The sequence below is a fragment of the Ursus arctos genome, unplaced genomic scaffold, assembly GCF_023065955.2.
Source record: "Ursus arctos isolate Adak ecotype North America unplaced genomic scaffold, UrsArc2.0 scaffold_21, whole genome shotgun sequence".
NCBI lineage: Eukaryota > Metazoa > Chordata > Mammalia > Carnivora > Ursidae > Ursus > Ursus arctos.
Genome location: NW_026622886.1, coordinates 3,354,340 through 3,379,584, shown reverse-complemented (window position 1 = coordinate 3,379,584; position 25,245 = coordinate 3,354,340). Strand labels below are relative to the sequence as shown.

At 57.3% G+C, this 25,245-nt stretch overlaps 1 protein-coding gene across 1 annotated transcript; it reads right to left on the bottom strand.

The window, feature by feature from the left end:
* Nucleotides 1-71: 71 nt before the first annotated feature.
* Nucleotides 72-24,842, bottom strand: NPTXR (neuronal pentraxin receptor). Its single transcript, XM_048217823.2, has 8 exons — nt 24,829-24,842; nt 22,951-23,096; nt 22,768-22,859; nt 21,879-22,655; nt 9,573-9,798; nt 7,290-7,537; nt 4,598-4,777; nt 72-4,196 (listed from the first exon to the last, which is right to left on the bottom strand). Exons 1-8 carry the CDS (start codon nt 24,840-24,842, stop codon nt 3,972-3,974), a joined length of 1,908 nt encoding a protein of 635 aa, XP_048073780.1. The 3' UTR covers nt 72-3,971.
* Between the last annotated feature and the right edge of the window lie 403 nt (nt 24,843-25,245).

Below are 25,245 nucleotides of genomic sequence, written 5' to 3'. Positions count from 1 at the left end.
CATCCCCTTCCTGCCCCACACCCCCAAGCTAGCTCCACCCCTGCAAGAAGAGCCTCAGAGTAAACAGTGTTTATTTTGAACATTCGAATTTACAAAAACAAAAAAAGTAACAAAAACCAGGACACATCTCATACACATACACACATACGCACACATGTTGCATCTCATGTCACTTTATGTACAAAATTGGGCGGGGGGGCAGGTGCACTGATTTCACAGTGTCGACAGCTGGACGTGCTCACTCACTGCTCAGCCTGGGCCCATGAGAGCCCCTTCCCCACCTAGTAGGGGTGAGGTAGGGTTTGGGGTGGCAGGCAGCAGGGACAGAGGGGAAGAGAATGATCCCATCTTTGGAAGGGGATTCCGTCTCCAATCTGCTCAGGGCAAGGTGCTGGGAAATGGAGAGGAACCAGGACCCAGTTCTCGGTGAGGGGTAGGGACCACTGCATTGTGGACAGACAGAAAGCTGAGATCAGGTCTCCGGGTGTCCCGGCTAGGTGGCCCCAAGGGCCACTCACCCTCTCTGGGCCCCAGCATCCTCCTTTATAAATTGAGGCTTGGGCCTCTTGAAGAAACCTTCCTGCCCAAAGCAGTGGTCCTAGGTCATGCGTGATTGTGGCAAGGTAACCTGTCCCCTCGGGATGTTCATTGGGCGTACAACATGCCACAAAGGGGGGGCGAAATCTGGCAGCTAAGAGCTGTGAAGCACCTGGCACAGGGCTTGACCTGAAGCAGAAGTTTGAGAAAGATCATCTACGCCCTCCCTGCCTGGGACTCTTGGGAGACCGTCCAGCTTCCTCTTCCCTTTGAGTTCTACTGAAAACTTTAGCCAGCCGGAGAAGGGCTGAGGTGGTGGGCACACTGCAGAGAACCCTCCCACAGCCTCATCCAAGGGGACCCTGGCCCTGGGGCCAGCCCATCCCGGGCCTCTTCCTCCATCACCAATCCTGCGATTGTAGTGAATGGGGTCAAGACCCCCTTAGGGCAAAACCCATGCTCAAGACCCACTCCACAGAGAGCGGGCATGCCCGTCCCTTTGGTCCTGGCTGTAACCTGCCTTGGTTTGAAGTCTGGACTCCAGCATCTGCCAGCTGGTGGACACTGGGCAGGTTACTTAACCTCTCTGTGCCCCATTCCCTCCCTTGTATCATGGGGCTAAGAACAGTCCCCGCTTACAACTGTGTTGTCAGGATAAATGAGATGATGCCTATGTGGTGCTCAGCACAGTGCCTGATGCTTAAAGATGTAAAAAACAGGCTTCAGAATCATCGTCAGCCAGAGTAGCCCAGGGACACAAGCGAGCGCCATCCTAGCTCCTCTTTCCCCGTCTTCTCGGCTGTGCCCAGGAGCAGCTGGGCAACACCAAAGCTGGAGTCCAAACAGCAGGCGTTCGGCAAAGGTGAGGAACGATCAACAGATGAAGGAGGGGTGGGGACATTGGGGCTTTCACATTCCTGGAATGGAAATGGGCACCCAGGCCACCCACCAATGGCCCAGACTCACAGCCAGAACCTCAGTGCCTCTCATTTGTTCCTCTGCTCTCTGGAGGGCTGACCAGGGGGACTCAGCACAGGACCAAGGTCAGATGTCTCATCATCACCACGACAAAGCATAAAGGACTTGGGATGATGCCTCTGGGTGGGCTCGGGTTCTGTCACTTTCCCCCTAGACCCTTTCTTTCCCCCAAAGCCTCCACAAAAACTGCTTCCTTAACACCAGTAACGGAAACCCAATAAAGCCCAGTGTCCCTGGAATCTGGGTTCTGAATTCCACTGTCACCCCAGCAACAACAGATGGCATTAAGAGACGCTTGACCCAGCACTTGGGCTGATGTCATTGGCTGTTACCGGGGCAACCTTGGTGTCAGCAGCTTCTGGCTGAAGCTGCTTCTTCTAGGGGGAGTTGGGCCTGTGGTGCTGAACGGTCTGTCTGAGCTCTTGAAATGGCAACAAGTGTCTGGGGGCTGGAGGCAACAAGTCTTGGAGAAGCCTGCTTGGCAATGGGTCCCACAGCCTGCAGCTCTTGCCTCATGCCTCAGGGTAAGCGGTGGTGGGGAGCAGAGACAGGGATCAGAAATCGAGGAAAAAGGCACCACTACCTGCTCGAGCCAGGTAGTCTGCGGCTGCCCCAACACCTCGTCGGTGACTGGCAGAGGGGACACCTGCTAGTGTGCCTGGGGACCACCCCTCTTCTCCCCCTGCTTCCTGGAGGGCGCTGGATGCCAAGATGTTTGTGTGTTTCATGAAGGAAGATGTTCATGTTGGAAAGCATTCTGACCTCTTTTCAAATGTCCATCCTCCCAGGTGAAGGCCTCATAGGCGGCTGGATGGTGTAGGGGGGAAGAGCACTGAAGAGGGGGTCAGAAGCCCTGGGTTCTAGTCCTGGTTCTGCCACATTGTATTGGTGATCCTGTGTAAGTCACTTGACCTCTCGGAGCTCTTCCTCGTCTATACAAGCAAGAGGTCAGACTGGGCGGCTTTTCTCAGCTTTTACATTCTTCCAATCTCTGGGGGGAGCTGGTGAGGACTTGGTGGTGGGGGGGGAGTTAGAAGCCACCAGCCCTCTCGGATGGGCAAAGGTGCCAGGCTGGGTGGGAATCCAGAAAAGCTGGTTTTTACAATCTGGGCATGAGGTTGGCCTGCCTTGCCCTTTGCCCTTGCCCCGGCTCTCTGGAGGCAGCTGCTGACTGTGACCCAAGCCTAGCCAGGTCCCATCTGCTGCCTACTCTCAGGATCTGCCCCTGGTTCCTAGGCAGCTTCAGGCTTGCCCCAACCTATCCACTTGGAATCGCAGACCACCTCACGTTTGATCTGGAGAGCTCTCCGAAATGACCAAAGCAAGGGCCTCAGCTCACAGATGAGGAAGGCCAAGCCAGAGAGGGCAGGGCCTTACAGAAGGCCACACAGCAGGTGAGCAGCCGGGCTGGCTAGGAACCATGTGCTCCTCCTCATCCAGTGCTCTGCACGCCACTCCATGCTTCTCCCCTCTTTGCCCACTCTGTTTCTTCCTTCTTTCCGCAGAGGCTGCAGGGCCATGCACAGGGTTAGGTAATGTGGCTCTGCTGGAACCTGGGTCCCCTGGGCACATGATTCTGACACAAGCTGCTCCTAGCCCAGGCTGAAGTGGCCCAGGCCCTGTCCTGAGCACAGAGGAGGAGAGGTGACCTGCCAGTTAGCACACATGTGGGGGGGCACAAGGGGTGACTATGGCCTTTTGGCCTCCCAGGGTCTTGGTCCCTCAGGCTGGATCCGGGAAGGGGATGTCCTGGAAATTGAGGTGGGGGTGGGCCAGGCATGGAACCAACATTCAAACCACTGCACACAAAGAAACGAGGAAAGAGGAGGACGAGAGAGGGTGCAGGAGGCTCCATCAAGATCCCATTGTCCTTCACTGGCAACGGGTGGAAAGATGGAGGAGGGGTGAGTCTGAGTCTCCTAGGTCTCTGTCATCCCGTCTCAGCTGGGGGGACAGCTCTAGAGCTTGTTGTGGCCCTGAAGGGGAAGGGGCCAGGCCTGTTAATGGGGGACAGGAGGGCAGACAGCCACGCCTACCACTGAGATTGTGGGCTCTTCCTCCATACACAACCCCGTGGGACATGCTGTTGAGACCAGTGGAATCAGACGTGGTTGATGGGCCAGAGTGGGTGGGGGTAAGAGACAGCTCCAGTATAATGCCCAGAGAGTGGGCAGTGCTGTGGGCATGGCTCCCACCCCCCGCCAGGCTCTGGACTCACCCCAGGCTTGACGTGTTGGCTTGAGCTGCTTATCCCCATCCAAGTGGGGTTAGGGGACAGCCACTGCAGGGCAGGGCATTCTGGAGGTGTGGGTATGGGTGGGGGAAACAGGAGGCATGGCCAGGAGCAGGGCAGGAGGGGAGGCCAGTGTGTGGGTAGGTTGAGGAGGGAATGTGTGCCCCCACCGTAAGGTCCCCAAAATGGCAGGCAAGGGAGGGACCCTGGATGAGGTGGCCCCTCATGCTTTGGCCCTCCCCTTGCAGACATCAAAGGTGGCCTTTTTTGCACCCCCGAAGGCCTCCACCAGCTTGTCTTCCCAGGGGAGGACATTGCCCAGCAGCGGCCCAGTACAGTTGGCAATGCCCAGGACTTGAGCCGGTGTCAGGGCGTGGTCCCACAGGTTAAACTGGGCGATGTCACCCACGAAGGCCTGGGTGGCATCAAACCGGCCACCCAAGGTATCCTGGGCCAAGAGAGGAGCAGAGAAAGGAGAGAGAGAGAGAGAGAGAGAGAGAGAGAGAGAGAGAGAGAGAGAGAGACATGAAGTGAGCCAGCGGAAAAGACAGGCGGACAGGCTCAATCGGGCCCCAGGTCCTGCTGAAGCCCCGCCCCTAAAGTTCTAGCCCCGCCCCCAAGCTCTAGCCCCGCCCCAAGCTTCCAGCTCAGTCCCCAAAGTCCCAGCCCCTCCGGCAGATCACTGCTCATTCTGAGCTTCAGTTTGCCCATCTGCAGAATGGCTGGGTCACACTGAGTGATCACTGCTGTGCTTCTAGGGTCCCTCTACCTGACCCTTCCTTCTCAGGGGCCCTGGGTGAGTGCGGTATCTACTCAGGCCTCAAGCCCCCATACCACCTTGAGCCTTACCTGCTCCTGGCCCAGGATAAGGATCCCATGAGGCTTGATGGGGTGCCAGGCAGCCAGGTTCTCCCCAGAGCCCTGCAGCTCCCCGTCCTGGTAGGCAGACCACAGGCCATCCCTCGTGGTCCAGGCGATGCAGATGTGATGCCAGCCATCGTCCTTCAGGCTCAGAGGCAGCTGGGCCACCTGGACATAGGTCCCGCAACCCCAGATCAGAGGTGCCCCAAGTCCCAAGGCTGGACCAGTGGGGTGGGGACCAGGAGACCCGTGTTCTTTCCAGGGACCGAGGCAAGGCTTGACCCTCCCCTTCCTCCCAGCCCAGTGTCTTTCTTATCACTTTTTCCTCTTTCCCCACAACTTAACCAGGCAGCTTCTCTCAGATCACAAGGGACTATCCAGAATTGGTTTTCGGGTGTTTCCAGGTCCCTTATTCACCCTCTCACAGGCCTGTAGGGTCATGTGGGGCGGGAGCCACATCTCATGACCTCTGAACACCTCGCATAGTGCCTGGCACACGGCTGGGCTCAAGGAGTACTGGCAGCACTGGACCAAGCCTTGGACTCAGAGGCTGGGCACTGGCGTCCAGCCCTGGCTCTGCCAACCAACCTCTTATGGGACCTCGGGGAGGCTGCTCCTTCCTCCCTGGGGCTCGGGCCTCAGTTCCTCATCAGTCAGGCAAAGGACAGCAAATATGTGGCCACCTCTGCCTCATCTACCCAAGGCGGATATGGCTAATCAATCGTGAACCCAGGCTCAGCCCTGGGATCTTCCCTAAAACAGTGCTCTGGGAAGCCGCTGGTGATTGATTAGCACTGGCCTGTGAGACGAAAGGTACTTGCTGCCTGTGGATTTGGGATGCCCGAAGGGCTCTTTCATCTCCTAAGTTTTGTGAGATCACACTTAAATACAACATTCTCTGAGGCCCACTTAGTGCCAGGCTTGTTCTGGACACTGGGGCTGTGGATCTGGTCCTAGCTATAAATGAGCTGAGTCTGCAGGGGAGGGAAGAACTGCAGGGAGATTATTACAAGGCAAAGTAACAGGGGCCATTTGGGAGGTTCAGAGGAAGAGGCGGGTGTGGGACAGCAGACATGGAATTCAAACACATCTGGAAGGACAATGGATCTGACTGTTCCATTGCAAGTCAAAACAAGGTGGGGGCACAGCAGCAGCAAAGGCTAAGAGGCTGGAATAAAAGGGGAACTGAGTAACCTGTGAAGCTGGAGTTTTCCTGGAATAGGGCTGGTCTGTGCCCTGTCCAGGGTGCTGAATCCTTTCCCCTGAGAGCACAGGGCTGAGCTTGGGCAAGGCCAAGGGTGGCAGCCAGGGGGTGTATGAAGGGAACATGGCAGCAGGATCTAGATATAGTCCAGCTACCCTACTCTTCTTAGGACCCACTGGGCTACAAGAGAAACTCACTGTCCCCTGGGCCCCTCTCCTTCCTCATCCTCCAGGACACCCATGAAAGACGCCACCTGCTGAGCTGGCTTGTGATGGGTGACAGCCACTTCCTACCAGCTCTACGTGGCTGTGGGCTGGTCATGAGTGGGTGTGATATGTGGTGTCTGCATTTCCAGGGGGTCTCAAAAGACCACCATGCTGGCAAATCCCAAAGCAATACGGCAGAGAGAGGAGGATATTGGAGGAAATGAGGATGATAAGACACTCCCTCTTCTCCTGCTCAATCACCATGCCCCTCCCACATTGCTCCCCCATATCCTTGTCCTGACCTGCAGACAGGCCAAGGGAGGGCTGTGGGGCCGGGCGGCCCAGGCATGGGGAAGATGGGTGGTCCAAGGGCAGAACAGTGGAGGGGTTAAGAGAAGGTTCCTGCAGCCCAAGGCCATGAACCACATCACCGCCCCTTCACCAGCTGTGTGACCTGGCCGTATTATTTGCTCTCTCTGAGCCTCAGTTTCTCCATGTGCAAAACAGTGACAATAAGGGTGCCGTGCTTTTGGGAGGGTCAAGGATGATAATGTGAGTGAAGTGCTTATTGGCAGGGGCCTGGAATAATACCAGCTCACATGGATCAAGGCTTGCTAAATGCCAGGCTTGCTCAAAGCCCTTTACATGTATTTAAGTCACTTCTCACCACAACCCCATGAGGTAGAGACTATTATCGTTCCTTCTTAACAGGGAACTGAGGCACAGGAGGGTAAATGACCAGTCTAAGGTCACACAGTGGGTAAGCAGCAGAACCAGGACTTGAATCCAGCATTCAGGCCCGACTGTGGCACCATTCTTCTCTCCAGGTGAGGGGAGGGGCAGAGGGTCTGGCCACAGGGGAGGAGGGGGGAGGAGGAGTCCCCCAGTGCTCCCTCCCTAGGTAGGTCCCTAGACCTCATTTGTTTCTCTTCTTGTCCAGGAGAATGAGCAGGGTCCTGGGACACACACTTCCAGCCCTGCTCCCACAGCTGGGTCACTGGGGAAGCTCCATGGGCCTCCTCTGTAAATGAAAACGCCATCACCGATAGCCTCTCTTGGATACAAGCCTCTCTTCAGCCAGCCCCAGGTCTGGCTTGTCTTTGTATCCCCAGAACCCAGCCTGGCACACGGTAGGCATTTCCCGGGTGGTAAAGCTGCCGAGCAGGGGAATGGAAAGGGCCCACATGCTTGGGACCCAGCCCAGTGCAGGGGCTTCGGGGAGAGTAACCCCACCCCCACTCTCCTCCCACTCTGCCCAGCCCCCACTCACCTTGTCATTGATCAGCAGTTCCATGGGGTCGTGGCCTGCCTCCAGCAGCACAATCTCATTGGCCTGCCCGGGCACCGAGTAGGAGAAGGGCGTGCCCTGGCCACTGCCGCCTGACCTGGAGCGCAGCCACATGCAGACGGTGAAGGCGTAGAGCTCGGGCAGGGCCTTCCGCACACGGGCGTACATGTAGTTGTTGCGGATGGGGATGCTGATCTTGAAGGCGTCTGGGGGGCTGTAGGCCGAGGACCCTGAGGGGGGTGGGCAAGGCAGACATGGTGGGGGTCAGTGGACACTGATGGGGGGAAGGGCAGGCTCTAGGAGGAGGGGTCCTAGTCCGTGGGCATCTGCCACGTGCCAGGTGCCTTCACGGCCCTCTCTACCCTGCCTCTGTGTTGACGGGTGTGGTTAAAGCACAGGGGCTCTGGACCTGAGACGTCCTGAGTTCAAATCCTGCCTCCACACTTTCCGGCCACGTGACTTTCCACAAGTTCAACATCATCTCTCCGCTCCCGGTTTGCTCAGTCAAATGACATAAGTAAGATTTCCTCCCTCCCAGGCTGGTGTGAGGGCCACGGGACACACTACGTAAAGGGCCTGGCCCGTAGTAAAGGCTCAACAAATGTGAGCTGTGGCAATGATCATTTTCCTGAGTTCTTTGCCCATCTATTTAGCAAGCACTATGCAGAGCCCTGTTCTAAGAGCGTTTACACCTGTGATCTCCTTCATTCTTGTGACGACCCTACGAGGTAGCCACTACTATAATCCTCATTTCACAGATGAGGAAGCCTTGGCACAGAGATTAAGTCATCTTCTTAAGGCCACACAGCTGGTCAGTGGCAGAGCTGGCGTATGAACAAGATCCTCTTGGGACACCTTCGTATCCAGGGTGTCTATGGGTGCAGAGTTTCAGGGATTCTATGTCTTGCATATCAGAGGGCTTTCTGCAGGGGTAGACTGGGGATTCACCGCCTCCAAGGGCAGAGGGTAACACCTACGACACCCACCTCTAGGGTAGAAGGTCCCCTTCTCTAGCTGGTTGTTGAGGGCTGGGGTTAAGGGGCTGGGGCTGGGAATGGTGGACTCGGATTCCCAGGTCTTGTTGGGGCAAGGGGTGAAGGCTGATGTGCTCATGTAACATGGTAAGAGAGGAAGGGACTCAGTGCCCTTGAAACCCATTTCATAGATGAGGAAGTTGAGTCCCAAGTAGGGACACATAGCCTAGTTGTCTGCCTCCTCTCTGCTCTGTAGCCTCTGGAGGGGGCATGTCCCCCAATCCCTTAGAAGATGCAGCCCCACTGAGGGGCCGGGGGCAGGACTGAGGAGGGATGAGTTTCACCTTTCTTGTCTCTGTGCTCCAGCCAGGATGCTGGCCCTGAAACCCACCGGGCTGTGCCCCTGCTCTGGCCCCTCCACTCCAAAACTGACTCTCTCCCTCTGCCTTCAACGACTAGCTTGGGATTCACCTCCTTCAGGAAGCCTTTTGGATTTCCTTCTCCTGAACTCAAATCCCACATCTAAGCCAGTGCCCGATAATTGCTCATGATTTCCTCTGGTGTCCCTAACTTGTCTGTAAGCCTCTTGAGGGCGGTCCTCACAAGGTTTCAAAGATGAAAGTTCCCTGAGAGCTCAGGAGTCCAAGATCCCCATATTTCAGGTGAGAAAAACGAGGCCTGGGGAAAGGAAACAAAATTCCAAGCTCACGGAGCAATCCAGTGACAGCTGTGGAGCCAGGAGCCAGGTGTCCTGATGCTCAGACCTGAGCGCTGTCCGTGACAGCACGTTTCTCTGACCCCTGGCAGTGCCAGGCCCAGGTGCTAAGCAAGTAACACAATTCTGATTCACTGAAGGTGTGATTTTGTGGGGTGGTTAAATGCATGGACTTTGGAAAAGTCCAAACCTCAGACCTGGTTTGAGGTCCAGATCCACTACTCACTAGCTGCGTGATGCTGGGCAAGTCACTTGACCTCTCTGAGCCTCATCTGTGAAATGGGGATAATAACAGTACCACCCTCATGTGGTTTGTGAAGCTTAAACCAGCTGATGTGTCAAGTACTTAGGCCACTCCCAGAATGTAAGGGCCAGAAAATGCTAATTGCTAAGAGAAATAATGATATTCCTCAATTATTCTCTCCCTCTTGGGTTTCGCAGCCTCTTCCCCACCCTCCCATCGAGCTTTCGCCTCTGGAGAGCATCAAAACGTTTTCGAGTGAATCCGCCTCCTTGAGGACCCATCTGGGACCCAAGGCCCCGCCTGCCGTGCCCTCTGCAGGGCCCTGGACCCACCATGTTCCAGCTCGGCTACGCGGTCCTGCAGCGCATCCAGCTCCTTCTCCACTTCCTGCCGCTGCCGGTGGCTGCTGTGACTGAGAGCCACGCGCTCCTTCTCCAGGGCCAGCACCTTGGCCAGCAGCTGCCCCTCTAGTTCGTCCATCTTGGAGTGCAGGGCGGTGGGCACCGCGGGCGCAGGGGCTGGGGCAGCTGAGAAGTTCACACGGGTTGGGAGCTCCTGCTGCTTACGGGGCAGAGAAAAAGGCATGTGAGGTCACTTGGAGGGCAGAAGGAAAGAGACACAGGGCTCAGAGATGCCTACCACCCCTGTCGAGTGACCCCAGGTGAGCCTCAGTTTCCCCAAAGGCAAAATGGGGATGGCGATACCAAATTCAGGCAACACACGTTCAACAAAAGAGCAGGTCCCTTCCACTGCCAGTGCCTGATGGTAAGCTGAAAGCAGGCTGGTTCTGCCCTCAAGAACATCTCAGCCTATGGTGGGGTGGAGGTGGGGGGCTGGCAGTGGAGAGCCATAGAAGGTCCCCTGGGTGGTTCTCACGTTGCAGCTGGGGTTAAGAGCCACTGAGTCTTTCATAACTGAAAACCTGTCTGCTGATGGGCCCTTGAAGGGGTGGACTGTCTTAGTCTTCACTCCTTCACTCGCCAGGCTTCTCTGAGATGGTGCCAGGCTCTGTGTGGGCACTGGGCAGATGCAGGGGCACAAACCAGGAGCTTCTGGAATAGGGCTTTCATGGTGTGCCTTAGTCAGACAACCCAGGGTTCAAATCCAGCTCCAGAATCAATCTGCTGTGTGACCCTGGGCAAATGCCTCGACCTCTCTGAACCTCTGTTTCCTCACATGCAACGGGACAACTGTACATTTTCAGAAGGGTTGGGGGATGGTCAAGTAGTAAATGCCAAGGAACAGAGCCTGGTTATTGCAATTACTGCCTAGGGCAGAGCAATCCAAGCTGGTCTCTGTCATCTTCATCCTGCCCAAGGTGAGGACGAAGTGTTTAGAGTCCCCTTTTTGCTGTCTTACGACCCCAGTGGGCAGGAGAATTGGGGCAGGGGCACAGGGGGAGGGCCCTCCCCCTCTCCTGCTTGAGGAAGCCTCTTCTGGGATGGAAGAAGGCAGGCGAGGCCACAGGTCCAGATCCTGGGAAGGGGTTGTCTCTGGCAGACATTAATAATTCAGTGAGCTTCTCGGAGCCAGATTAGACCTTGCCCGTCCCCTTGGCTTCCTCCACACTCCCCAAGGGCCCAGGCAGCTCCCGGTCAGTCAGCCCTGGGCCTTGCCTGAAGGCTTAGCCCCGGACCCCAGCTCACTGAATTCTCACGAGCCTTCACTGAGCAAGGAATCGGGGAGCACCTGCTATGGGTTGGGCCCTGCACCAGGTGCCGAAGAGACAGCCGAAGGCAAAACAGAAAACCCAGAGCACAACCTAACATTGCCTGAGTGCCCTGTGCCTCGCAGGGATGGCCCCTTGGCTTGGGGCGAGTACAGGAGACCCCTCCCTAGCCTCACTGGCCCAGCCCTGGCCCTGCTGGTCATTTGCTGAGTGAAACCGGGCAGATTCCTTCGCCTCGAGGTGCTTGTCTTCTAGCCATGTGATGAGGGGATAAGTGGGTGTCCTGCCTCAAAGTGCTGGAGGGAGGGGCAGGGAAGCCAGTGCCTGAGAGAAGCTGTCATGACCTCAGGCGGGGGAGTTGGAGGGACTAACACCCCACCTCGAGAGTGGGAGCAGGGGCGCCAACTTCTCTGCTGTCATTTTGCCTCATTTATAGAATAAGGGCTTGGCACACCCAGCTGGCAGAGCTGTGGTCAGGATTAAATGGTGGTGTGCAGGAGAGGAGCCCAGACCAAACCTGGACCGCGGTGGGCCACATTTAAAAAAAAAAATTTTACTAATTTATTTATTTTGAGAGAGAGAGAGAGAATGAGAGAGAGGGCATGAGTGGGAGGGACAGAGGGAAAGGAAGAGAGAATCTCAAGCAGACTCCCTGCCGAGCATGGAGCCTGACATGGGGCTGGATCCCATGACCCTGAGATGATGACCTGAGCTGAAGCCAAGAGTTGGATGCTTAACCGACTGAGCCACCCAGGTGCCCCCACAGCGGATCACCTTTATCCCCCACCACATAAGAGGGCATAGCTGCCCATCCATGCTTGGACCCCAGGCTGGGGCGCAGGCCAAGTGCGGTGGGTGGGGCATGGACCAATGAGCAGCTCTGTACACCTGGCCCCATCCCTGTTACACTAACCTCTGATACCCTACCTGGAGGCTCCTCCTAACTCCTTGGGTGCTTACGAATCCTAACTCTGGGGCTGCCTAAACACAAAGCCTCAGTTTCCTCTTCTGTGAAATAGGGACAACAGCCCCCCCCCTGCCCGTCCATCCCCAGGACAGATGTAAGGATCAAAGAGTGAAAGTAACAAACCCTCCTGGACTATAAAAGCAGAATGCAAACTGCGAGCCTTGACTACATCAGCCAACGAAGAGCTGGCTACCTCCAGAACCTTCCCTTGGCCACGAAAGCCCATGGAGTGTCAGGGCCAGCCACCCACTGCATTTAAAGCGGCTGAACTTCCAGGAAATCTTGGGTGAGGCAATTAGCTCATAGAGGGCATCCCGTCTCAATGCCAGCGGGGCCATGGCTGGGTCTCCTGGGCTCCAGCACCCTCTCTCCTCAGTTTCCCTCTTTCCATGGTGCCAAGCTTGGCATGAGGGCCACACATCTGAATAAGACAGGGTGCCAGGCCCGTCCTTGGCACTCTACGTGTATTTACTCACCAATCCTCACAGCCGCTCGTTTGGGTTGGTACTCTTAGTGCCCCCATTTCACAGATGGGGGAACTGAGGCAGAAGTCCTTCTGGATTTCCTACAACAATGGGCTGGGGCAAAGCTGACACCTCTGGAACTCTCTAGCAAGGCGGTGTCCTCCGTCAGAGGAGGAACAGGACGTCTAGTGCTATTTACACAGACGCCGTGGCGAGGAGGAGCCGTGCAGGCGGAGGAGGGAGGGCGTGCAAGCTGTTCTTTTGTCGGAGCCACCAGCCCTGCCGGCGGCAGGAAGGCCAGGGAGGAGGTGGGCTCTCCAGATCGTGTGCGGCCCCCTCCCCACCCCGATGTCTGAATCAGAAGAACATGACTCCCCCCACTTTCCCATCTGCTACGGGCGCAGGCTGTGCCGCGTGGGCTCCTGGCTGATGCCAACTGGGCCCCTCGCCCAAGATGGGGGGAGGGACGATGATGCCATCACCCCCACTCAGGTCCCGATGTGGCAGGGAGAGGGGGCTCTGCACCCACAGACTGTTATGCTGGGAGTCTGGGTGGGGTTTGGTGTAAGCATACAGGCCCTGAGCCAGAGCCCGGGGTTCCAGCCCAGCTCAGCGCGAGTGTGCTGGGCTCATTAGCACTCAGTAATAAGAATGCGACAGCGGCAGCTGTCCTCATCCTCACATACCGCCTGCCAGGTCCTGCACCGGGGAAGCCTGTGCGCACATTTCCCAACCCCTCTCAACAATCTGGGCAAGTGAGGAGGCCCACTTTACAGACGAGGGAACTGAGACGGTGAGCTGAAGTTTCAGGAACCCCAGCCCAGGCCCTTCTGGTTCCAGAAGCTGCTCTCATTCTTCCGTCCTTCCCCCACAGTGCGGGTCTCAGTCTGGGCGCAGTGCTGGCTGCCCTGCCCGCCTGGCAGAGCAGCAGAAGAGGCTCCGGTGGTCAGGAAAAGGCTGGGAGGGTGTGGCAGGCTGTCAGACCGTGGTGGGGGGCAGCCTTATAGAGGGACCTGGAGAGGAGGGGACCTGTCTAGGGAGGGTGGCTCGGAGGCTGGGAGGATGTGGGGAGGACCCAACCAGCTCGTCCCCAGGCGGGGTCTGCTCCTGTCCTTTGGGAAGCAGAGGGAAGGTGCTGGACCTCAGCGCACAGCTCACCCCCACCCGGGACAGCACGGGGCCCAGCTCCGAGGGCAGCGGGCAGGGTGGAGAAGAGGCTTCACAGACGCCCTGTGGGTGCGGTCTCCTCACCTCCCCATCTGACCACCCCCAAGTCCAGAGTGAATCTGCTGGGCTCACAGCTGGGTTCCACCTGCCTGGGGACCTTCTGTGCAGCCGTGGTGCCTCAGTTTTCCCAGCACAAAGGGTAGATCAATAATATCTCATCGCATTGTAGTGAGAATTAAGTGAGTTACATAATGCCCTGAGGGTAGAGGGGCCCATGGCGCTCTGTGTCAGTTATTATTACTACTACTTAAATAGCTCCTGAAGACGCCCATCCTTCTCCAACTCCAACCATAAATCTTTTTGTTTAATCATCATATTGAGAGAAAAAGCAAGTTACAGAAGTACAGTTAGATACCATTTGTATAGTCCCCAACTGCCCCCGGCTCCCTTCTCACCCCAAGGCATCCGTACACGCTGTTCCTTCTGCTAAGAACACACTTCCTGCTCCCACTGCATGTCCCCTGGCCAATGTCGGCTCCCCCTCCAGATGGCAGCTTTCCCGACCCCTGATCTAAGATGCTCCAAGGGGAGAGGAAAGAGGGCTTCTGTGGGGGCCTGCAAAATCTTCCTTGCCTCGGTCCCTCCCTCCCGCATCCATCCGAGTGCCCACACAGGCTGTGACCACCGATGTCGTGAGTTCAGGCACAACTCGCCCATCAGACAGGCCAGCGTCATCTCCAGGCTCCCCGGTTCCTAGGTCTGTGGCCCTGGGCAAGCTGTCCAACTCCTGGGACCGTCGGTTTCCTCAACTGTAAAATGGGGATGATAATCGTCTCTGCGTTTTGGAATATAATTAATGACCAAACGAAGGAACATGTGTGAGGACTGGCACACGGTATGTGGCTGATAAATGGGTATAAGCAGGATTCGTGTTCGTGTCTACTGAGGGGCGGGAGGGTACGGAGAGTGGTCATGCTGCGGGGCTGGGCCCTGGAGCCAGCTGCCCAGAGGGAAAGCCCAGCTGCAGGCCCCGGGGCCAGGTTAACCCCTCCTGGCCTCTGTTTCCTCACCTGTGAAATGGGGACAGTAACAGTCCCATGGTTCTTGGGACTCAACAGTAAGGCCCCTAGAACAGGCTGGCACAGAGGGTGCCCTCAGCCCTGCTGCCTCTTCCCGAGCCCCGGGGGCTGTGGCTCCAGGGGTGAGTCAGGCGGGCACTTGCCCCAGGCGGTGCTCTCAGCGGCCAGCTGGGAAGGTGGACTGGGTGCCGGGACAGCATGAGCGCCCTCAGGGAGGCAAGGGCTCTGTGGGGCAGCAGGGGTCAGGGTGAGTCAGGCGGGCCTCTCAGAGGGGCCTTTTCTCTCTGGGAGCCAGCCTAGCAGGCCCCGTGTGTCCATCCACCACCGACTGGGAGCTGTAACCGAAAGCAGACAAATGGGTCTCTGCGCAGTGCGGGGTGTGTGGGGGGGGTTGCCGGGTCAGGGCGCTCAGTGTGTGGTGAGGCGAGGAGAAGGCTCCGAGAGCATCTGTCCATTCACCCTCCCGTGCTTGGAGACCCCAGAGGAAGTGACAAGACTCCCCCAACCCCAGGCCCTCTTGCCTCTCCCTTCAAGTATTCCCTGGTGAGCTGTGGCATTGAGGTGCCACGGAATTCTCTCCGGTCCAGCGTGCCCACAGACTTCTGGGCCCTGGCCAAAAATCTGCAGCAAAGACTGAGGATCCCCCTGCTCCCAGCCCGTTTTTATAGAAAATCCTGGCTGTGAGCTTAGCTCAGCTTCTGCTGTGCTGCGTGACCTCGGGCGAGTTACTCAGCCACACTGAGCCTCAGCTTCCCCTGGAGTCAAATGAGGGGTATGCGGGGGCACATAAGTGCTTCCACTTTGGGTTGGTTGTCTCAGTCCCTGTCCCCAGAGCTCTATGGGGACCATGGGCCCACAATTGTCCTCGGGAAACCTCACCACATTTTCTCTTGGTGAGGAGCTCCTCCCCCTGACCTCTTTTCACCTCCCACAGGCAAGGACTTCACAAAATGGCCAATAAATAGAAGAAAAGGTGCTCCGTATCATGAGTCATCAGAGAGATACAAATTGAAACCACAGCGAGCTCACCACACGCCCACCAGAACGGGGAGGGTTTTAAAAATAAGCCTACCGAGGCTGGCGAGCTTCACACACGGGTGGGCATGTCGACGCTTACTGCCACTTTGGAAAAGTGTTTGGCATCACCTCCTAACGCGAAATAAATGTCTCTCCCAGGACCCAGACACCCACTCGTGGGGACGTAGCCAGGAGAAATGAGGGCTTATCGCCACCAGAAGATGTCACAAGAACGTTCGCGGCAGCCTTATTTGTAATAACGCCAAGCCAGAAACAACCCAAATGTCCAGCCATAGAGGAAGGGTAAGTAAACTTAGGCACATCCATATGTTGAAACACTGCACAGCGTGGAAAAATAACACACCCCTGACACATGCCCCACGAACAAATGTCAGACGCAACATACAACAGAACAGCAGACACAACCGGGTGCGGCTGTCTGAGAACACTTGTATGCGGTTCAGACACGGACAGACCACGTCGACGGTGACGGAAGCCGGGAGAGCGGAACCTCTGGGGAAGAAGGGATCTTAGGGGGCACAAAGGAGCCTTCGGGGGCACGGGAAATGCCCTCTTCTTGATGCGGGTGGTGCTCTTATGCGGGCATCCGCACGTGAATTTTCATTGAGCTGTACACTTAAGATTTGTGTGTTTTTATTTATTTTTATTTATTTATTTTAAAGATTTTATGCATTTATTTGTCAGAGAGCGAGAGCGTGCACAAGCAGGGGGAGCAACAGGCAGAGGGAGAAGCAGGCTCCCTGCTGAGGAAGGAGCGCGACGTGGGACTCGATCCCAGGACCCTGGGATCATGACCTGAGCAGAAGGCAGACGCTTAACCGACTAGGAGCCCAGATCTGTGTGTTTTTATAAGTAAGATATATGAGCTCTTACATATCTGGAATGTAAGATATACCTGAAAAAAAGAAAAAAGAAAAAAAAAGAAAAGAAAAGAAAAGAAAATCCCCCCGGTAAGGCCCTGACATCTGCCCAAGCAGCTCCCGCCAGGCTTGGAAGGGCAGGACGGGTCTCCTCCCTGGGGGGAAGGGCAGCCAGGGATAAGAGGCCACAAGGGTCCAGGTTGACAGGGCAAGAGGGCCCCTCGGGGGTCCTGCCCATCCTTCCCCTATCTGACAGAAGGGGAAGCTAAGGATCAGAGAGAAGAAGGAATTTTCTGAGGTCAAAGCAAGCAGGTGGCAGAGCCGGGGCTTGAAACACCAGGTTTCTTGGTAGAGTAAAGCTGCCACACTGGCAGGAACAGGCGTTCAGGGCTTCGCAGCAGGAGTGCCCCACCCGGAGATGGGGGGAGGCCAGCCACAGGCAGAGGGGCCAGCAGGGTCTGCGGGAGCCTGGCGGCCGCGAAGGTCCCACCTCCTCAAAACAAAAGGCCAGCGGGCAGACTCCCTGCACCCTGCCAGCCCCCTTCACGGCCAAAGCGGCAGGGTGAGGGGGACCAGCCCGCACAGAGCAGAAGCTGCCAGAACGGGCAGCAGTGGAAGAGAAAAGCAAAAGCAAGCAACAGACTTCAGAAAAGGCACCAGGAGATTCTCCACCAGATTTCCCTCAGAAACGGGAGGTCTGGGAGTGGGTGGCTGGGGGCCCGGCCGGGGCCGCGCACACATGCGTAACTCTCCCCCCCCCCCCCCAATTCCAAAGCAGGATGCATTGGCTCAAGACCTCCCAATTTAGAGGCCAAAGGGCCAGGACCGAATTGAGCCCCTCCTTGCTCCCATTTTACAGATAAGAAAACGGAAAAAAAACTGAGGGAGGTGAAGAGCTTAAAATCACAAGAACTCCACTTCGGGCCACCAGCCAGCCTATTTCAAAGAATATTTAGAGCTGACAGGTGTTTCGAGAACATCTGGCCCACCATATCCTTTTATGGAGTGGAAACCAAAGCCAGGGGTGGGGGTGGGGTGGGGTGCCTGGCTCGGGTTCCTCTAGACTCTCTGGCCCTCCACGTCCTGATTCGTGAGATGGGGGCGCAAACAGCCCCCTTCCCAAGGCTGAAGACTGAGAAGCTAATAGATATGAGTTATTGTTAGTTATTATCAGCAAAGCTCCCACGCGAGCCTTCTGATGATATTGCCGGCCAGCAGGACAAGCCTTCGAGGACTGGCCCTCGTCACTCTTGCTCTGGGTGGGAGCTCTGAGGCAGAAATGGCCCAGGGCCACATCCAGCCCCAGGGACACCCCTTGTCTGTCTTTCTCACTTTCCTGAAGGTAGGTGAGGTCTGACCGTTCCAGACGATCTAGAGAAAATGATGGAGCACAAGGAAGGGCTCTGGAGCCAGACACACTGACAGGGTCAAATCCAGGCCCCACTGCTGTGTGACCTTGGGCCAGTTTCTTAACCCCTCTGAATGTTTTTTTTTTCTTTTGTGAAAGGGGGAATAATTATTGCCTCCCCCATGGAGATTTGATGGGTATTAAATGAGAGCACGTGCAGTGGTCGACACAGAGTAAGTGCAGGGAGTGTGAGCTGTAATCGCTATCAAGTCCAGGGTCCCCCGTGACCGTGCTCAGAGTGTTCCTTACCCCCGTCTTCCCACTCCAAGATGGGGGTAGGCAACCAGCGTGCCAGGCCGGGTTAGGGATGTGGTTTCGGTCAAAGAACTGCTGATTAAATCAATCTTAAAGTTTCATTTTACACATAGATTCAATTACTGCAAAAATGGAACCCTGGAACATGCGTACGTGGCCGGTTGCCATATAAATGGTTCAACCTTTTTGGAGAGTGGTTCTTGGCCACAGCCATGAGAGATCAATATCCTCTGACCCAGTAATACCACTCCTGGGACTCCAGCCTAAAGAAATAATTCAACAGACTTAAAAAGAAAAGAAAAGAAAAAAAAAAAAACCCGAACAACTATCTGCATGAAATTGATCCTGCAATGAGGATCTAGAAGAAAAATAATTAGGACCAAGCTACATCTCCAGCAGCAAGAGACGATCGGAGGATTGATGGATGACGGAGCCGGAGATGGATTCCAGCGTATCATGGCCATCATTAAAATGGTGATTACCAGCAACCAGTAACCCTGGAACAATGTCTACCTCTAGAGAAAGGACCCAGAGCGGCCGCAAGAATGGGGACAAGGGTGGAATGCAATGCCATTTCTCCTCCCAAAACGCCTTTTGACTTTTTTCAATTAACAGCAACAACAATAACAAAAATAAAAACACAGGAAGGAAGACAATTTCTCCTAAGCCCTCAAACGTGGCTCTCACCTGAGGCCTCAAGGGGAGGCCTGGGCCAGTGTGACCTTCCCTCCCCTTTGGTAGAAGGCCGATGGGGCGAGGGAGGGGGTGATGCAGAGATGTGCCGGGTGGGAACAGGCAGGGATGTGCCCAGGGTTATGGCAGCAGGATTGGGGCTAGGAAAAAGGAAGTGTGTGATCAGGGAGGGCCTCTGGGAGGCGGCGTCCTCAGCGCAGACTCCTAGATGATGAGAATGGATACTCTGAGAGTAATCTGGGCAGAGGCAAAAAGGAACTGGGAGTTGGGCCAGCTCTGAAATGACAGCCTGGGAGCAGGCTGGGGAGTTTGTGCCACAAGGAAGCCCCATAATGGGCTTAAGGAAGATCCCTGGGGCTGCCTGGAGGAAGATGGGTGGAGGGGTGTGCCTGGTAGGTTAAGGCGGATGCTGCAAGCATCCAAGAAATGAGGTTGGCCGGAGGGAGGAGGGCGGGAGAGGAGCTTCTCAGAGCACACCCAAAAAGCAGGTTGGCGGAGGACCTGAGTTCAGGTCGGGACACCATGAGGGCAGGGGGCTGGTGCGCTGTCCAGAGGGAGGTGCTCAATGAAGCAGTGGGATCTACCGGTCTGGAGTTCGGGAGAGAAACCTGGGCTGGACGGAGTTGGTTGGAAAACCACAGTAGAATGGGTGTTGGAAGCCAGAGTATGGCTGCATTCACCCAGGGAAAGTGAGAGGAGAGCCAGGCGAGGCGCAACCGTTAAAGGAGGAGGACCCCAAAGGGGACACAGAAGCAGAGAGGGAGCAGGAGCAGGTAAGAGATGTCTAGAAGCCAAGGGCACGGAGGTCCATAGGAGGCAATGACGGATGGGGTCAGATGTTGGAGAGGCATTCAGCAAGATAAGGACTGAATCATTCCTGTTCAATTGATCAACCTCGGTGACGTCCCCAGAGCACGTTCAGGGTGCCGTAAAGGGAGAGAGAGGAATGGCAAGAAAACAGACTTTGGGAATCTGGAGGCACCCTTTTGAGGACCTTGGATGAAAAGAGAGGGGAGCACGTAGGCCGTGGCTACAGGAGGCCTGCGGTCCCACTGCGATCAGTAGTCCGACCCCATGACTGGACTGTCGGGGTCCAGACCCCAGCCCCTCCCAAAGGTGCCCCGGCAGCTGGCTCTGGCTGCTGTCAGGCTCAGAAGGCAGACCTGGTGGGCAAGCAGACCCCCTCCTTTCTCCCTCCATGTCCACTGCACTCAGAAAGCAGGAGGGCTCTGTGTAGGGAAGCCAGGTCTCTCCCAACCTGGGAGGCTGATCTGGGGCCAAATCCCAGCCGCCAGGATCCCCGCCTCCCCAACCTCAGCAGGCTAATTGGAGGGGAGCCCACCCTGCCAAATGCACAGGTGCTGGGGGAACAGGTCCAGGGCAAGCCCAGCTCTGCCAGCCCCAGACGTGGGAGGAACCACAGGCGCCATCTGGGTGTGGAGGCAGGGGCTAGGGCAGGCAAGAGGAAGTTTACTGAAAACCAAATCTTTTTTTTTTTTTTAACATGAATAAACTCTTTTTCCTAAAAGGGTATTTTGTTCCCATTTTTATTTCTGGCTACTTAAAAAAATTAGCAATATTGTAGCTTAAAGACAAAAATAGCAGTCACTCACATTGACGGAGCACATCACTGCCAGGCACTGCTCTGGACCATTCGAAAAGACTAACCCACTCAATCTTCCTAACACCCCAACAAGGTAGGCATTATTATTGTCCCCATTTCACAGGTGAGGAAACTGAGGCTCCCCAGCACTGTTGAATTACAGTGTTTCCCTGATTATCTTCCTGCTCTCGGCTCTCTCATCCTAGAAATGCCCCAGAACGGAAGTAGGAAAAGGGGATGCTGTTGGCCTGGCAGACAAGCCTCCTGGGCTTTCCTCCTGACTCTGCCACTCACCTAAGAGGGGCCCTGAGCCCCCGGTTTCTCACCAGTAAGGTTGGCTGTGATGGCCTGGCTGCGCTCTGACACCCTGTGGGGTGGGTGCTGACAGCAGCACAGACTTTCTGGAGGGCCGCTGGGCCATGGCAATGGCCAACCTTCCCCACAGGCCTTGTCTGTGCTGCCCGCCGGAGGTTGATCTGAGGGAGCCATGAGGAGGGGGAGTCCCTACATTTCCTTCCCTCCAGCCTCTCCTCCCTCTGCCTTTGCCAGCTCCGCTAGGTGGGGGGAGAGGGAGATAAAAGGGGGCTTTGGCGTCTCTCTCCCCCCTCTTTCCACAGACTCAATTTTGTTGTAACCCCTCTCCCTCCCATCTGGAAATCACGGATGGCTGGGGGTGGCCAGTGTCTTGCAGATGTCTGCCCAGCTCCGCCAGGGAGGTAGGGGTCTGGCAGCTTCAAAGAAGAAATGACTGGCCCAGGATCACACCACAGCCAAGAGCAGACCTCCTCCTGTTAGACCCCCTGTGTCTGATCTGAGCCAGGGACGTCCGAAAAAGGTGTGTGGAGGAGGAGGAACCCGGGGGAGGCCCAATTCTCCAGTCAGTCCCCACCCGGAGCTGCTGGCTTCCAGGTACTGGGGGCTGGGCCAGCGCCATCTGAGCTGCGGCCCTCGGGTCCTTGGTCCGAGGATATGGGGATGGGCAGCCCTGAGGGACACCCGGATCTGGCGTATGGGACACTCTGTTCCCTGCTCTTCGGCAGGACCGCAGCTTCCCGAGTCCCTTGGACAGCGCTTCCTATCTCGCTCCCGACCCTGGGCAGCGAGTGGGACTGGGGCTGCTTTGGGGGCGTCTGGAAGAAACAAATGAGACGGACGTTTAACGAGGTCCTAGTACGCTGCGAGCATTTTCACATACCTACATTTTACTAAATCCTCACTACCCGCGGACCCTGTGCCGCCCGTTTCACAGATGCGGAAACTGAGGCTTACCACAGAGGTGCCTGGAGGAAAAGGGGAGGGGAACGGGCCTCTCCCGCGCGCCCCCCGCGCCGGGGTCTCGGTGACGGCGGGCGCCGGCCTCCCCTTTCCACCGCCGGCCGCCCGCCCGCCGCCCCTCCCACGCCCCCGTCGGCGCCCGACGGCTCGCGGCGCTCACCTCGATGCGGTCCAGGCGGTCCCGCAGGGCGCGCACAGCGTCCTCCAGCTCGAGGATGAGCGCCGGCGAGTCCCAGGGCCCGTCGGCCATGGCATCGCGGCGGGGCCCGGCGTCCTGGAGGCCGCGCGGCAGGCCGCTCTCGCAGCGGCCCAGCTTGCCGGTGAGCTCGCGGATGGTGTCCTGGTCGGCGCGGATGCGCGCCTCCTGCTGCAGCGCCGTCTGGCGCAGCTGCTCGGCCGTGCTCTGCAGCAGCAGCAGCTCCTCGCACTCGCCGGCCGCCGCGTCGCCCTGCTCTGCCCCCGACGGGCAGGCGGCCGCCAGCGGCGTGCAGAGGAAGCGGCTGAAGAGGGGCGCGGGCGGCAGCGGGTGCGCGCTGGCCGCCGGCGCCCCGGGCAGCGCTGGGGGCCCGGCCGAGCCGCCCGCGCCGTGCAGCGCGCTCAGACTGCGCTGCGGGCCCGGGGACGCGGCGGCGGCGGCGGCGGCGGCCGAGGCGGCCGAGGCGTTGTCGGCGCCGCCGGGCAGCGCCCGTGCCGGGCTGGCCGCCAGGGGCACGCTGGCGATGATGCAGATGACGGCACCGAGGAACGCCAGCATGCCCGCGGCCAGCAGCACGGCCAGGAACTTCAGCGTGAGGCGGGCGGCGGGGGAGCCCGAGGCCCCCCGGCAGGCGCGGCGGCGGGGTCGGGGCGCGGGGCCCGGGCGCGCGGAGCCGAACGGGGCCGAGCGGGAGCTGGAGCCGGAGCCGGAGCTGTTGCCGCGGCCGCTGCTGCCGCCGCTCTGAGCCCGGGCGGCGCGAGGAGGAGAAGGCGGCGGGCGGCGGGGAGGGGGAGCGGGCGCGGCGGCCCCGCCCCGCCGGCTCCCCCGGGCCGGCCCTGGCCCAGCCCCGCACCCGTTCCGTGCCGGGCGCGGAGGCCCGGGCGCCGCCGAGAGCGTGATCCCGCCGCCCGCACCGCGCCGGGGGTGGGGGTGGGGGCGTCGACCCTGTGGCCCCGCGGCGGGACTCCCGGGGGACCCCCGCCGCACCCGTCCTGTGCTCCGGCCCCCTCCCCGAACTCGTAATGCCGACAGCTACCTGGCGGGGAGCTTGTGTCCGTGTCGGGCTCAGTGCCGAGCGAGCTACGAGCTCGGGCGCAATTAAGCCTCACGGTGGACACGCTCACCGTGGACATGAGAAGCCGGAGGCCCACCGAGGTCAGGCCGCTGTCCAAGGTCACGCAGCTAGGACGCGTTGGAGCAGCATTTGAGTTCAGGCACTTCTCAAGGGACTCAGGTTGTGGGATGGAGCTGGGGTGGGCGTGGGTAGAAGAAAAGAGGTCAATGTTGGGGGCAGGGGACTGGAGATTTTGAGCCTACCGCCAGCCTGTCACTCCCTACCTCCGGCCTCCTGAAGGAGCAGGGTTTACTCCCCTCCACCCCCATCAAAACAAAAACAAAAATAAAAACAAAAAACCCCAAAAACCAAAAACAAACAAACAAACAAAAAAAAAAACAAGAAAACACACACACACACAAAGCAGAAAAACAAAGAAGCAAAAACTTCCTATGATCTCAGAGGGTAGCAGAAGTTCCCCCTCTGAATCCGAAAGGGCAGGAAATGTCAGGGGTCACAGAGAAGACCCCTATGCCCGTCGCAGTCTATATTAGGAAGGCAAAACCCTGCTGGGCATGTGGACCAGGCACTGGAGGGAACCAGAAGGAATGGGAGTGAGCTGTGGTGTGGGGGTGGTTGAGGAGACTTTTACTTTCTCCTTTCAAAAATGTCTATATATATTTTGTTGCAAATTAACTTTGCAATTAAAAACTTAAAAAAAAAAATCCTACCAACCTCCACAATTCAGGTCCAGCTCTAGTTTTCCACGAGGTGTTTTCTGACCAGCGTGGGTTCCCAGGGCTGGAAGGGCACTGAGAAGGCTAAGGATGTCCGGCTGTTTGCAGAAAAGGGTGGAGGAGAGGGGCTGTGGCTCCTGGGAGTCACTGGCCAAGGCCACACCTGGGTCAATGCTGAGCCTAGGCCACACCCAGGCCTGTCTCCCTTCCTAGCCTGCATTCTTGACTTGAGAGGAAGACACAAACGGCCTCTGAACCACTAGGGCTACCGTGCGGTCTCTGCACAGTGCTGGTGGGGGGGAGAGACCAGAACATTTCTCAGAAGGCCACAGCTCTGGGGACCCTCTTTGACCACTGGGATCTTGCCCTGTGGTCCCTGAGCACATGCTCCTCACGCCCCACCCCTCCCCCAGCCCCAGGATGATGCCCACCCTGCTCACCAGATCTCTCTGGTGTCAAGGATCATGAGCTACAAAGTGGGAGCCAAGCGAGTGCAAGTTCGACATGATGGACCCCCAGAGCCCTACCGTGGACGTGAGTTAGGGCTTATTGGAGCAGTGACCTGGAAACCCCGCCAGGCGGCACAGCGTGGGGGAAGCCTCTCCCCAGTGGAGAGGTGAGCCAGGCTCTCTGAAGGCAAACTCAGGCAGAAGGGGGCCCATGAAGTCCTGCAGGTGCAGGAGGCACTGCATCTACGCAGTGATCTGTGAAGACGGAAACACACCCCTAACATCCCCAGGAGAAACTGCTGCAGAAAATCCAGGGAAGCGCAGGGGAGGCTGAGAGAAGGGGCTGCTGCCAAGGGCTGCGAAGCCACTGCGGCTTGGGCACCAAATGGTGCCACTTTTATGTGAGCTGCCCCATGAGATTTGGGGACAATTGGATAAATGGGGCCAGAGGCTCCAGTCAAGTCTTGCTTAAACTGGTCTGTTTAGCCCCTAGAATGGCTTTTTAGACCGGTGATAGGAATATGCCACTCTCCTGCTTCTAAGCCCATCAGTGGCTCCCCGCCCCTTACGGAATAAATTCCAAACCCCTTAAGAGGCAGTACCGCCTGGAGGTCAAGGGCACGGATTCTCTTAGAGCCAGAAGGCCTCATTCTCACCCTGCCTGCCCCTGTTACCAGTTGTGCGACATAGTTTGCAAGGAGGGTGAAGTCTCAGGCCTTTCCCAATTCTCGACACCCTCTCTGCACCTCAGTTTTCCAAATTATAAAATGGGGGAACAACAGTAATACTTCTCTTGGTTTGTAAGACTGTTGGTAACCTGGACACTGCTCACCCTTCCAGCCTCCTCTCCTATTCCTCACTGTCCAGAACAATACCGAAGTGTGCGTAATTCCCTAAACGCACCAGAATGTCCCCTCTCTCTGCCTTTGTGCATGCTGCCTGCTGCCCGGAGCCACTGCTCTCCTTCTTCCTTGGCTCATTTCTGTCCCCAACATCTAGCACGGAGCCCCCACCCAGAGCAGCTTCTTGGTAAATGTTTGCAGAGCTAGTTCCCCCAGCACTGGCTGCTGCCGGAGGCAGAGGGGGGAGGC

Excerpts from the sequence above, each read along its gene's own strand:
- NPTXR (XM_048217823.2), bottom strand. Across the intron at positions 9,799-21,878 it reads ACCGCCTGGACCGCATCGAG|CAGGAGCTCCCAACCCGTGT; the intron begins GTGAGCGCCGCG and ends CCCCGTAAGCAG. Across the intron at positions 4,778-7,289 it reads AACTGCTGATCAATGACAAG|GTGGCCCAGCTGCCTCTGAG; the intron begins GTGAGTGGGGGC and ends ACCTATGTCCAG.